This window comes from Astatotilapia calliptera, chromosome 14 (assembly GCF_964374335.1).
Source record: "Astatotilapia calliptera chromosome 14, fAstCal68.1, whole genome shotgun sequence".
Taxonomy (NCBI): domain Eukaryota; kingdom Metazoa; phylum Chordata; class Actinopteri; order Cichliformes; family Cichlidae; genus Astatotilapia; species Astatotilapia calliptera.
Window position 1 is genome coordinate 40,826,393 of NC_137435.1, and position 14,529 is coordinate 40,840,921.

A 14,529-nucleotide genomic window follows, 5' to 3' on the forward strand; every position below is an offset into this window, starting at 1 on the left:
ACACAGTCTGAAGTGTAGAGGGAGTAGAGCAGTGGCGAGAGGACACATCCCTGAGGTGCTCCTGTGTTGATGGTGATGCTGTTGGAGAAGCACCTGCCCACCCTCACCACCTGAGTTCTGCCAGTGAGGAAGTCCAACACCCATGCACACAGACGGCTGTTAAGTCCCAGATCCCTCAGCTTTGTGAACAGTCTGCAGGGCACTATTGTGTTAAACGCTGAACTGTAATCAACAAACAGCATTTGCACATAGTTACCCTGTTTCTTGTCCACGTGGCTGAGAGTGGTGTGTAGGACGTGGGCGATGGCATCCTCTGTGGATCTGTTGGATCTGTAGGCGAACTGCAGCGGATCTGTGGTGTCTGGAATGGAGGAGGAGATGATGTTCTTCAGCAGCCTCTCAAACACCTTCATTACTACCGAGGTCAGTGCAACTGGCCGGTAATCGTTCAGGGATGAGGGTTTGCTGTTCTTGGGCACAGGGATGATGGTGGATCTTTTGAAGCATGTGGGGACCACAGACTTCGCCAGGGACTCGTTGAAGATGTAAGTGAACACACCTGCTAGCTGGCCAGCACAGCAGCGCAGCAGACGGCCGGTGATGCCGTCTGGCCCCGCCGCTTTCCTTGTGTTCACTCTCCTCAATGCCGCTCGGACGTCATGCTCCGCGATGCTGGTCACCGGTCTCTCGCTGATGACGTCACTGTCCTCGGTAGTCAGGCGGTAGATAGCATTAGCCGCCTGGCTAACCTCAAAACGGGCATAGAACTGATTCAGCTCGTTGGTGAATGCAGAGTCGGCGTTGATCGGCGCACTGTCCCTGGCTTTGTAGTCCGTAATGGTGCGTAGTCCGTGCCACATACTCCGTGTGTCGCCTTGGTGGAAGCGGGACTCCACACGTTCCCGGTACCGGCGTTTGGCATCTCTCACCGCGCGCCGCACGCCGTATGAGGCTGCTTTGTAGGCGCTCATATCGCCAGTGGCGAGACCCGCGTTGTAGGAGGCGGTCCTGGCGTTTACTGCAGTGCGGATCGATCTGTCCATCCACGGTTTCTGGTTTGGGAATGTGGTGACTCTCGCAGTGGGGATAATCTCCTCCGCTAGCATATTGACGAAGCATACTGCTACTTCCGTAAACTCGTTGATGTCGACTGCGCATGCTCTGAACATGTCCCAGTCTACGTCGTTGAGTGCGTCCTGTAGCGTAGCTTCTGATTGGGCAGTCCACCGTTTTACTTCCCTCTTGGTCACGTCTTCCCTCCGTATGCTTTGTTTATACTGGGGAATGAGGAAGATGGCGTTGTGGTCAGACTTCCCAAAAGCCGGGTGTGAGACAGCTTTGTAGCCCTGCTTGTATGGCGTGTAGCAGTGATCCAAAATCCGATCCCCTCTCGTTGGACACGAGACATGCTGGTAAAAGTTTGGCATGACTTGTCTGAGGTTCGCTTTGTTAAAGTCTCCTGCTACAATGAGGGCTGCGCCTGGGTCCTTGTTTTGAAGCGAGCTCAGCACATCATGTAATTCGGACAAAGCCATACCTGTGTCCGCTTGGGGTGGGATGTAGACCGCCGTGGCGATGACTGAGGTGAACTCACGGGGCAGATAGAAAGGGCGGCACTTAATGCTCAGGAACTCCAGATGTGGCGAGCAGCCGCTGGAGAGAGTAGAAATGCTCCTGGCATCACACCACTTTCTGTTTATCATGAAACACACTCCCCCACCTTTGGTTTTGTTCGACTCTGCCGTTCTGTCCGCGCGGAGCACAAAGAATGAATCCGACGGAGTTACGGCCTGGTCCGGCACGGTGGGGGTCAGCCATGTCTCCGTGAAGCACAGAATGTTGCAGTTGCAACTCAGTGCAAGACACAGGAAAGCCTGCATGGAGTTTCCTTAAAAACACATGAAGGACTCCAAGATGGTGAGAAATAAGATTCTCTGGTTTGATGAGACCAAGATAGAACTTTTTGGCCTTAATTCTAAGTGGTATGTGTGGAGAAAGCCAGGCACTGCTCATCACCTGGCCAATACGGTCCCAACAGTGAAGCATGGTGGTGGCAGCATCATGCTGTGGGGGTGTTTTTCAGCTGCAGGGAAAAGACGACTGGTTGCAATTGAGGGAAAGATGAATGCGGCCAAGTACAGGGACATCCTGGAAGAAAACCTTCTCCTGAGTGCTCAGGACCTCAGACTGGGCTGAAGGTTTGCCTTCCAACAAGACAATTACCCTAAGCACACAGCTAAAATAACGAAGGAGTGGCTTCACAACAACTCTGTGACTGTTCTAGAATGGCCCAACCAGAGCCCGGACTTAAACCCAATTATGCATCTCTGGAGATACCTAAAAATGGCTGTCCACCAACATTTACCATCCAACCTGACAGACCTGGAGAGGATCTGCAAAAAGGAATGGCAAAGGATCCCCAAATCCAAGTGTGAAAAACTTTACATCTTTCCCAAAAAGACTAATTTCCGTATTAGATCAAAAGGGTACTTCTACTAACTACTGAGCAAAGGGTCTGAATACTTAGGACCATGTGATATTTCAGTTTTTCTTTTTTAATAAATCTGCAAAAATGTCAACAATTCTGCATTTTTCTGTCAATGTGGGGTGCTGTGTGTACATTAATGACAAAAAAAATTTACTTAAATGATTTTAGCAAATGGCTGCAATATAACAAAGAGTGTAAAATTTAAGGGGTTCTGAATACTTTCCGTATCCACTGTAGGTTTAAGGGAGCCACAATTAGTGCACTCTTTTTAATTTATGTTTTACACAGCATCCAACATGTTTATTATTGGGTTTATAACAATACGCGAATCGTTACCTTATCTTGGTGGAGGGGTTTGTGTGTCCCAGGGGCTATGTTGTCCTAGGGCTTTTGCCCCCTGGTAGGGTCTCCCATGGCAAATTGGTCCTGGGTGAGGGACCAGACAAAGAGCGATTCAGAAGGCCCCTATGAGTGCAAGATCAAGGGAACAGTTCACCCTGCCTGGGGTAGAGTTACCAGGGCCCCGCCCTGGAGCGAGGCCCAGGGAGGATGCCCGAGGGCGAGCATCTGGTGGCCTGTGTTCTGGGAGTCCATCCTAAGTCACAAACCATCCTACCAATTGTTTCTGTGCACATAAAATTAAGTGCCAAACCATCCTGCTTTTATAAATATGTGCTATAAGTATACTTTGATGGGTAAAGTTAAGTGGTAAACCATCCTACATACTTAAATTTATGCTGGAATTATTGTGTGACAGCAGAAAAGGACATAAACTACGTATGGTAGGACGGTTTGCCAAAGTAGGATGGTTTGTCAGAAAACCGGGCCTTAGTCCATGGAGCCAAGCACAGCATGAAAAAGGAACATAGGCCCATCCTCCTGCAAGCCCAACACCTTCAGGAGGCACCGTAGGGGTCAAGTGCAATGTGTGCCAGGCGGCGGCCAAGAGCAGAGGCCCTGGCTGACTGATCCCCAGTTACTAAGACTAGCAATTGGGACATGGAACGTCAACTCTCTGGTGGGGAAGGAGCCTGAGTTAGTGCATGAGGCTGAGAAGTACCGACTAGATATTGTCGGGCTCACCTCAACCCACGGCTTGGGCTCTGGAACCATTATCCTGGAAAGGGGCTGGACTCTGTCTCAGTCTGGAGTTCTTGGTGAGAGGCGGCGGGCCGGGGTGGGTATTCTAGTATCCCCTCGGCTTGCTGCTGGTACGATGGGGTTTCTCCCGGTGGACAAGAGGGTTTGTTTCCTGGGCTTTCAGGTCAGGGAAGGATCCTGACTGTTGCTTGTGCTTATGGACTGAGTTCAGAATGCCCAGCCTTCCCTGGGTCCCTGGGCGGGGTACTTGAGGGTGCTCCACCTGTTGTCCTATTAGGAGACTTCAACACTCATGTGGGCAACGACAGTGAGGCCTGGAGGGTGTGATTGAGAGGAAGGGTCTCCCGGATCTGAACATGAGTGGTGATTTGTTTTTGGACTTCTGTGCAAACTCACAGTTTGTCCATGATGAACACCATGTTCGAATATAAGAGTGTCCACAAGTTCACTTGGGAGCAGGACACTCTAGGCAGCAGGTCGATGATTGATTTTGTAATCGTATCACCAGACATGCAGCCATATGTTCTGGACACTCAGGGATGTTGGATCAGGTGGCGGGGGAGGATGCTGGACAGACCTGGCACACCCAAATGTATAGTGAGAGTGCACTGAGAATGCCTGGCAGAGGCCCCAGTCCAGTCAGATCTTCAACGCACACCTCCAGCAGAGCTTCAGCAGCATTCCAAGGAAGACTGTGGACATTGAGTCCAAATGGACCACATTCAGCACCTCCATTGTCAAAGCCGCTGCACTGAGCAGGGGGATCACCCTCCTTAGCCTCCCTGGGAAAGTCTATGCCAGAATCCCGGAAAGGAGAGTCCATTTGTTAGTCGAACCTCGGATACAAGAGGAACAATGCAGTTTTCGTCCTGGTCATGGAACACTGGACCAACTCTTTATCCTCTCAAGGATACTTGAGGGTGCACGGGAGTTTGCCCAACCAGTCTACATGTGTTTTGTGGACTTGGAGAAGCCCTTCAGAGAAAGCCCATTTCCACCGCTTGTATCCGCGATCTCGTTCTTTCGGTCACATAGAGACATAAATCGACCCGTAAATTGAGACCTTCATTTTTACACTCAGCTCTTTCTTCACCACAACAGACCAGTAGAGCGTCTGCACCAATTTGTCTGTTGATCTCTCGCGCCCTTCTCCCGTCACTTGTGAACAAGAGCCCGAGATACTTAAAGTCCTCCACTTGGAGCAGGAACTCATCCCCGACCCGGAGTGGGCACTCCACCCTTTTCCGGCTGAGGACCATGGCCTCAAAATAGGAGGTGCTGATTCTCATTCCCACCGCTTCACACTCGGCTGCGAGGGGAATCACACTCCTCAGCTCTCTTGGGAAAGTCTATGCCAGGGTGCTGGAGAGGAGAGTTCGTCCGTTAGTCGAACCTCGGATACAGGAGGAACAATGCGGTTTTCGTCCTGGTCGCAGAACACAGCTCTATCCTCTCGAGGATACTTGAGGGTGCATGGGAGTTTGAACAACCAGCCTACATGTGTTTTGTGGACTTGGAGAAGGCATTCAACTGGCATTCGATGGCCTTGGGGTGTCCTGTGGGAGGTGCTTCGGGAGTATGGGGTGTCTGGCCCATTGCTACAGGTTATTCAATCCTTATGCAACCGTTGCAAGAGCTTGGTCCGCATAGCCAGCAATAAGTCGGACTTGTTCCCAGTGGGTGATGGACACCACCGGAGATGCCCTTTATTACCAGTTCCGCTCGTAATTTGGACCAGGACCAGGCCTCATTATTTTTTTCATATTTTTATGGACAGAATTTCTAGGCGTAGCCAAGTGATGGAAGGCTTTCACTTGGGTGGTCTCAGAATCTCATCTCTGCTTTTCGTAGATGATGTGGTTCTGTTGGCTTCATCAGGTGATGGCCTCCACCTCGCACTAGAACGGTTTGCAGCCGAGTGTAAAGCGGTGGGAATCAGTACCTCCAAATCTGAGGCCATGGTCCTCAGCCGGAAAAGGGTGGAGTGCCAACTCCGGGTCGGGGACGAGTTCCTGCCCCAGGTGGAAGAGTTTAAGTATCTCAGGGTCTTGTTCACAAGTGACGGGAGAAGGGCGCGAGAAATCGACAGACGGATTGGTGCAGATGCTCTACCGGTCTGTTGTGTTGAAGAGAGAGCTGAGTGTAAAAACGAAGCTCTTAATTTCCCGGTCGATCTACGTCCCTACCCTTACCTATGGTCACGAGCTGTGGGTAGTGACCGAAAGAAAGAGATTGCAGATACAAGCGGTGGAAATGAGCTTCCTCCGAAGGGTGGGTGGTTTGGGCATCTGACAAGGATGCCTCCTGAGGTGTTCCAGGTATGTCCCACCGGGAGGAGGCCCCAGGGCAGACCCAGGACACACTGGAGAGACTATATCTCTCGGATGGTCTGCGAACGCCTGGGTGTTCCCCTGGACGAGCTGGAGGAGGTGGTTGGGGAGAAGGAGGTCTGGGCTTCTATGCTTAGGCTGCTGCCCCCGTGACCCGGCCCTGGATAAGTGGAAGAAAATGGATGGATGGCTGGTTGGATGGATGGATGGGCTTATAATAATAAGATTAATTGAAGATTCAAGATTGTTTATTTGTCACGAGCACTGACCAAAGTGCTGAACATAAAATACAAACAGTCAAGGTCAAGTTTATTTATATAGCACATTTCCAAACAGTCCATGCTGCACAAAGTGCTTAACAATGTAAAATGCCACTAAAACAAATAACATGCAAAACAATGATGCAATAAAATATAGAAAAAACAAATAAGTAAATGAAATAAGTCAACAAAAACAACAACAACTAAGGCTGTTAAAACCAAAATGTTGGGTGTTAAAAGCCAGACCTTAAAAATGTGTCTTTAGGAACGATTGAAAATGTTCGAGTGTTTGTGCAGATCTAATGTTAAGAGGAGCACTATTCCAAAGTCTGGGACCTGCCACAGAAGGCTCTGTCATCATGAGACTTAAGTTTAGTCCGTGGAATAGCTGAGGTTAGTTTTGACCTGGACCTCACAGTTCTTTCTGGGGCATAAATAAATAGGAGCTCAGACAGGTTAGGAGCTTGCTCGTTAAGTGACTTAAAATCAGAAAGTAAAGGTTTATTTTAGATCCTGTAGGAGACAGGAAGCCAGTGCAGAGATGGTAAAACTGGGGTTATATGCTCCTAACGTTTAGTGCCAATTAGCAGATGAGGAGCTGCATTTTGGACCAACTGGAGACGATAAAGAGAGGCCTGGTCCAGACCAAAGTACACAGAATTGCAGTAGCGCAGTCTGCACGTAATGAACAGATGACTAACACATTCAAAGACATTAGCTGGAAGGTATGGCTTAACCATGGCTAGCTGTCTTAAATGAAGAAAGCTGGATTGGACTACTTTGCTCACCTGCTTACACAGTTTGAAGGAACCATCAAGGTGCACACCGAGGTTTTTTACATTGGTCTTACAATAGGAAGATAATGGGCCCAGAGCACTGTCAATGTGATTATTAACGAAATTACCAAAAACGGCAACCTCTGTTTTGTCTTCATTTATTTTAACAAAATTTAAAGACACCCACTGTTTTTTGTCATCCAGGCAGCGTAATAATAGCTGAAGCGAGTGTCTCCCTGCTTTTAAAGAAAGGTAGATCTGCAAGTCATCTGCAAAACAGTGGAATGAAAGGTTGTACTGTGAGAAAATAGACCCCAGTGGCAACACATACAGTGCAAACAAGGCAGAACCCAAAATCAAGCCTTGAGATACACCATAATTAAGAGGGGCTATTTTGGAGCTGTGAGGGCCCATGTTGACATAAAAAATCCCTCCTGATAAATAAGACAAAACCACTAGAGAGCAGACCCTTTTAGGCCAGCATATGATTCCAGCCGTGATAACAGGATGTTGTGGTCGACTGTGTCAAAGGCTGCTGACAAGTCCAACAAGAAGAGGGCAGCAGGGCTGCCAGAGTCCAGAGTTAAAAGAGTATCATTAAAAACCCTTCAAAGTGCTGTCTCAGTGCTGTGTAGTGATTTAAAACTGGATTGAAATTTTTCAGAAATCTGATTAAGATCAAGGTGGGCCTGCAACTGTAAATAGACCACTTTCTCCAGAACTTTAGAAAGAAAGGGAAGCTTTGAGATTGGCCAGTAATTGGACAGAACAGTTGGGTCCAGATTGTGTTTTTTAAGAAGAGGCTGAACTATAGCTTGTTTAAAGCATGATGGGACACAGCCTGTAGCAAGGGAAGTGTTGATTAATCTCCGGATAAAAGGCCTGACAGTATTTTTTAGCAGACTTTGGGGAAGATAATCTGATGGGCAGTGTGATGATCTTAGGTGACAAACTACCACAGACAATTCGTTCAGGGAGACAGACGCAAACTGCTCTAAGATAGCTGAGCACATAGGAGGAACCTAATAGCCAAAACCTTGTGGATAAAAATGCCAAAAGGTCATCACACGTACTTGGTGAAGGTACAGCTCCAGCATTATCACGTGGAGCAAAAAGGATTAAGAACATTAAAAAGTATCTGGGGCCAGTGACTATATCGACACTTGGGTTGATACAAAATAGAAATACTAAAAGTAAAATACATGTTGAAATAACAAAAACAATATAGAACACCAACATTAGAAAGGCATTAAATACAGATGAATTTAACATGCTATACTGGGTTTAAAGGATTTCATTCTGATACTTAAATGGCAGTCAGGGTGCCGTTGCCTAGCCTGTAGAGGTCTGTGTGCCCCTCTATGGATTTGCTTCCCCAGACCATCACTGACCAAATCAGTCATGCTGAACAATGTTATAGGCAGAAAAACGTCATCCACGGCTTCTCCGGAACCTTTCACGTCTGTCACATGTGCTGGAGTGAACCTGCTCTCATCTGTAAAAACCACAGGACACCTGTGGTGAATATGGCATTCCAGGTATTCTATGGCAAATGCTAATCAGGCTCCACGGTGCCAGGCAGTGAGCACAGAGCCCACTAGATGTTGAGCTCTCAGGCCACCCTCATGAAGTCTGTTTCTGATTGTATGGTCAGAGACATTCACACCAGCATCCTGCTGGAGGTCATTTCGTATCTCTGTGCTGGTCCTGTTCCTCCTTACACAAAGGTGCAGATACTAGTCCTGCAGATGGTGAAGGACCTCTCTCTCTAAAGCTCTCGTAGAGTAACTGTCTATCTCCTGGAATCTCCTCCATGATCTTCAGACTGTGCTGGGAAACACAGCAAACCTTCTGGTAATGGCCAGTGTTGGGAAGGTTACTTTTAAAATGTATTCCATTACAGAATACAGATTACATGCCCCAAAATGTATTCTGTAACGTATTCCGTTACGTTACTCAATGACAGTAACGTATTCTGAATACTTTGGATTACTTAATATATAATCATGGTTTTTACAACAACGTGAATGTACTATTGCTGTGATTTATTACTGTTATTACTGAAGGTCCGCGACTCCGAACTGTAGTAAAGGGACCTCTGACTAATACGGCGGGGTCCCTGTCGGCTCATAGCCGAAAAATAGCTTTACTTTGTTGTCTGGGTCGACTTTGCTAGCAGAGACAGAGAGAGGCGTTGAAAGGCTGCTCCAACAGAACTTATTGTTTTCGGAGGAAAACACGAACACGGTGTACAGTCGAGTCTTAATAGCTTACTTACAACTGGGCTCGTCAGGCTCTCTGTTTGGCTGCAGTGGTTATTATTATATTTACATGCTTCCAGCTCCCGTTTCTGCTCGATGACTGCTCGTACTTTTCGACTCTCCTTTTTCTCCCTCGCTCACAGACACATAACGGGTATGGCAGTCCATTCTCCCTGCAGCACGGACTACACTGCCTATGATGCTGCATTCTGCATTCTGCCTATTAGCTTAGCACAACAACAACAAAAATGCGCTCTCTCACCCAGGAAACACTCAGAGCGAGAGCATCACTCTGTAACCATGGCAACCGTAACGCTGCCGCCTGGAACAACAGAACGTAGCTGTCAAACAAAACCCAAACAGTCCTGACCCGCGACAATATGAAACAGGAAAGTACCGCAGTGTAATCCATTTATTTCAACAAAGTAACTGTATTCTGAATACCAGCTTTTTAAACGGTAACTGTAACGGAATACAGTTACTCATATTTTGTATTTTAAATACGTAACGGCGGTACATGTATTCCGTTACTCCCCAACACTGGTAATGGCACATATTGATGTGCCATCCTGAAGGAATTAGACTACATATGCAGCCTCTGCAGGGGCGAGATACCATCTCATGCCTCAGTAGACATCCTGGCCGTAGCTAAAATTAGAAATATCCTGTCTCAGAGGACTTTATGGTATGGTTTATGGACATATGCCTCAGTACTTTTAACTTTTAGATGTATTTGCTTATCCACCTCTACTTTCAAGATCAGGCTTCAAACTTTCCTTTTTGCTAAAGCATAGACTTAGGGCTGGACCAGGTGACCCTGAATCCTCCCTTAGTTAGGCTGCCGGGGATTCCCATGACGCACTGGGTGTTTCTTGTTCACTCACTATGTGTTAATAGACCTCTCTGCATTGAATCATATCTGTTATTAACCTCTGTCTGTCTTCCACAGCATGTCTTTATCCTGTCTTCCTTCTCTCACCCCAACCGGTCGCAGCAGATGGCCCCGCCCCTCCCTGAGCCTGGTTCTGCCGGAGGTTTCTTCCTGTTAAAAGGGAGTTTTTCCTTCCCACTGTCGCCAAAGTGCTTGCTCATAGGGGGTCATGTGGTTGTTGGGTTTTTCTCTGAATGTATTATTGTAGGGTCGACCTACAGTGAAAGGTGTCTTAAGGCGACTGATGTTGTGATTTGGTGCTGTATAAATAAAACTGGACTGAAGGTTTGATGAAAACTTTTTCAGTGCAATTACACAGATACAAACACAGGTCCATATTTTCTCAATAAGAATGACATGATTAATGGTGTCAACAGCTGCTGATGAATCAAATAAATCTAAAATTCCATTTTCACCTTTATCTAAGTGAATAAGAATAACATTAGTAATCTTGTTTCTGTGTTATCATTCTGTCAACAACGAGACTGGAATTTATCAAATATATTATTTCCCTTTAACAGTCCGGGGACAGCTCTGGCTGTAAAGTGATTTGAAATCAAATGAGAGAGACTGACTGACATTAGTCAGAAGCCAGTGGGAGGTAGAAATGCTTTAGGAATAATGTCAGCTAGAAATGTGGATATCAAGGAGATCTGTCATGAAAATCAGATAAAAGTCAAAGAACAGAACTGAGACCCTCGGCCAGGCTGACAGGCTCCGGGCTTGAACTGTGACCTGATACCACTGATCTTATCATCCAAGCAAACAAACAAACGAGACAGGGCACAACAATTAGGCTGAGTGGGATTAAAGAGTTTGCTGGTGGTAAACATTGGATTGGGCTTAATATTGCTCTCATCATTTGAGAAAACTTCATATCTCCTGCATGTGAAGGTAGTGCACGAGGACATTTGTAATTCTTGTGTTTAGTGTTTCTAGGGGGAAACGCTAAATGCTAAAACTCTGAAAAGCTGCAGGCTTTGGGGGACACAGTTAAGGTCCACAGAGCCCCTGCCTTATCTTTGTTGTTTTCAAAGCCCCGTTGACTGTTATTGGCCAACAGGTGCTCAAAGTGCAGGGTCATCTCGACTGTATCAGACCTCTCCACCCACTCTCGTCTCAGCCCCACTGGGCTTTCCTGAAATTCTTCAGAAACTCGAGCAGCAGACACTGTCCGCAGGCAGGACTCTGTGTGCGTGCGCGTGTAATTAGACTTTTGGGAGTCTTTCGGGAACAGGGAGGCGGCTGCAAAGGTCCAACGAGGTTGGGGGGAGTGACTCGGAAAGAGGGGGTGGCGGTGTTTGCAGTAAAAACAGCAAATCACTGTAGCAGACCCCCTCTCTTACAGCTACTTGGTACCACGCACATCCCTCGGTGTCTCCCCCTCTCTCTCTCTCTGGGTCCGGGCCCTGGGGTTGTAAGTCCGTCCTCCTCCTCCGGTGCAGTCCGGTTCGCTCCGCTCGTGTCGCTGCTCGCAAAGCACCGACTCTCCTCTGCAGCTATGGCACATGTCCTTCAGCTGTTTGCTGTCATACTCTCATCAGCTCTCGTGCAAGCATCGGCCTTGCTCAACGACACGTAAGTAAACGTATATTTCTAACGAAACTCATGCATGTCATTGTGCTAAAGTTTGGCTTGCCCCTCGCGCCAAGACGCGTCCAAATAGTTGCACGAGGTGGTGTTGGAAAAACTTTATTTTAAAAAAAATGTCACGCGCAGCGTCATCATGTATTTGTCACTCGATTCTGGTGTAATCACGAAAAACCTGCACATTCCACTGGTGAGGCAGAAAGTCCAGTGTGTGGCCACAGGACAGTGTTATGCAATGAGCAAAGACTATGTGTGCGTGCGTGCGTGCGTACGCGCATGTCCCATCTGCTACAACTTACCAGCATTTGATTAATAACCTGCTCTCGGCTTTACCTGAGTAGCGTGTAAATGGGACATGATTTCCATGGTACTGGAAGGCCGAATAACATTTTCCACCCTGACTTTTTTTGCTTGCTCTAAACTTTAATCATCATGGCTCGCATGCCTTTCATAGTTTACACTGGGAGTCAAATGACTTTTCATCATTGTGCAACTTTCTCCCTGGCAAAAACAGCATCAATATTCTCAGCAGCACCACCCAAAACGCAATTAAATGCGTCCTTTATTTCTCATTGGCAGCAGCAGGCCCCTGTGTGCCAAGCAGCGTCGACACAGAGAATCCAGCAGAGTGCTTCGTTAGAAGCTGATATCATGGCTGTTGCTGATGTTTTCCAATGTTCATTTGCACATGTAACTTATATGGGCCTTGTGTGGTTATTTGGATGAATATGTCCGCTGTGCAGGAAGGATGGCATGGGGATACAGGAGTTACTGGAACTCTGCTTCCCTTTTGATTCCAGGGCTGAAATAAAAATACTGTGCACACAGTTTCTGTAGACTATATGTGTTGTGCACAAGCAGGTACATTAAGAAGAAATTCATAATGGGGAGTATTTCTGTTACATACAGTTAGGTCCATAAATGTTTGGAAGATGACTGATGTTTTGGATACATTTGCCTCTCTCTACCACCACAGTGGATTTTAAAATAAAAACTGATGCTTTAACTTACAGTCACTTTCCTTTCCTTTTTTCATTTACTGTGTGTTCACACACCATTCTCTATTTCAGCATAGTGTCTTTTGTCCTGTCTTCCTGTCTTTTTGCAGGCCAAATCAGAACTATAGCATAACTCTGGTTCCCTCCAGAAAAAGTAAATTGCATCCTTTTAACGTTTGATGGTGTTTTCCAGTAGTGCTTCCAGTCACCTGGCCGTGTAGTGTGCTTTGACAAACATCTGTGACAGAATGAGTCGCTCACTGAATTTCAGTGTGTTGCTGTAATCGGATGCTTTTAACTTCTCATGTAGCAGCTTGTTAGCACACTCCTTCTCTTAGAAGCTACATAATTCACATGCAGGGTGTTAACTTTTATATTGGAGCACAAGAAACTGGTTTTGTTTGAGGTTAAATCAGACTCTTTCACCTTGAAACAAAGACACAGATGATGGTTGTAGGATTTAACCCTGCGCCACACTCATTTAGTTCTTTAACTGGACCATTTATCAGCTAGCTGTAGCAACACGCTAGAAGTTTGTGCTTTTTAAACATTAGCGGTTATCTCTCTAAATCAAACGTGTGTTTAACATGGAGCTGGGCTGTACTTTTTAATGCTTGGCACTGTTTTTCTCCTAGCTTTTCACTTAAACGAGTGCTGACAGTTTGGGTTGTTTTTAATGAGGGTACTTTCTTCTTCTCCTTGCAGGATTTATGCAGTGACTGTGAGTTCGCGTGTGACTGCAGGGAAACAGGAGACCCTGTGTGCCCAAATTCACGGCCTGACTGGGCCTGTGCGCATGGTCATCGGCCTCACTGAGGGCTCTGTCACAATCTTAGATGAGCAAGTAAATGAGGACTTCTACCGCTGCCTAAACTTCCAGGTCAGATCCAAGAAAAGCACAAAAGAGCTTGTGAATACTCAGGCTCCCACTCTCCACACTTCCAGTTTCATGTGGGGGATAGTTCAGGATGAGTGGGGTCCTATTAGACCATAGCCCAGAAATACATATTTCACTGGGTAAACTTTTTTCTTCTGGAACATTTCATTATGTTTTCGATATAAAGCGATTGAAATTTTAATTGTAGCACTAACCACATGGAAGTTTCTGTTTGTGAATGAAATCTGCTTGGTGGTTATCCCACGCCATCACGCCAGAGTGTAAATCACACACGGACCAATCAGCTCTAGCTCCTAGTGTTTTATCCGTGAAACCAGCTTCCTTTTACAGTAATAAGTGTTCTCTTCGTTTCCTACACAGCTGCTGTAAACAAATATTCACTCTGATTCATTAAATACTGTCTTCAGAACGTCCTCTGGCTGAATTGCAGCTGTTTTTCGATGATGTACCTCCAGCATGACTAATCGTGAACAATGATTCGCGGTATTTACAGTATTTCACTTTTTAAAAACAAAACAAAAAGCTTTGTGTTGTTTGTAGACAGTAAATGCACCAGCGTGGTTTCCAAGCAGAATTCCTATCACCATCCATTAAGCTAATGGCTTAAATCTTGGCACAAGTTTGGACCTAATTATCCTCCCGGCGCCATGACTGAGACTGCCAACCTCAGTGGGTTCTCTGCAAATTGCAGCTCTGCTTTATGTCACACCTCTGCTTGCTGTTATGCAACTTGCAGGCCTTGCTCCATATTGATGTGGAACGACCCGCCGACCCAAATAGCCTCTGTGACAGTCGCGCTTAGTTTCACTTTGTTCCTGCTATTTGGCCCTGTTGCAGGACTGGTTTTTGTCTCTAGGCACAAAGACTGCTTTCTGCCAGAGGCTAGCTATGTACCT

General features: G+C 46.7%; 1 protein-coding gene across 1 annotated transcript in view; it reads left to right on the forward strand.

Moving 5' to 3' along the window:
- The first annotated feature begins 11,134 nt into the window (after nucleotides 1-11,134).
- The window catches only part of LOC113035865 (alpha-2-macroglobulin), a 66,154-nt gene continuing 62,759 nt past the window's right edge, over nucleotides 11,135-14,529 (forward strand). Inside the window, exons 1-2 of the mRNA XM_026191669.2 lie at nucleotides 11,135-11,725; nucleotides 13,441-13,615. Coding sequence (XP_026047454.2) covers nucleotides 11,649-11,725; nucleotides 13,441-13,615 — 252 coding nt within the window. The 5' untranslated portion in view covers nucleotides 11,135-11,648. The remainder of the gene's footprint in view (nucleotides 11,726-13,440; nucleotides 13,616-14,529) is intronic.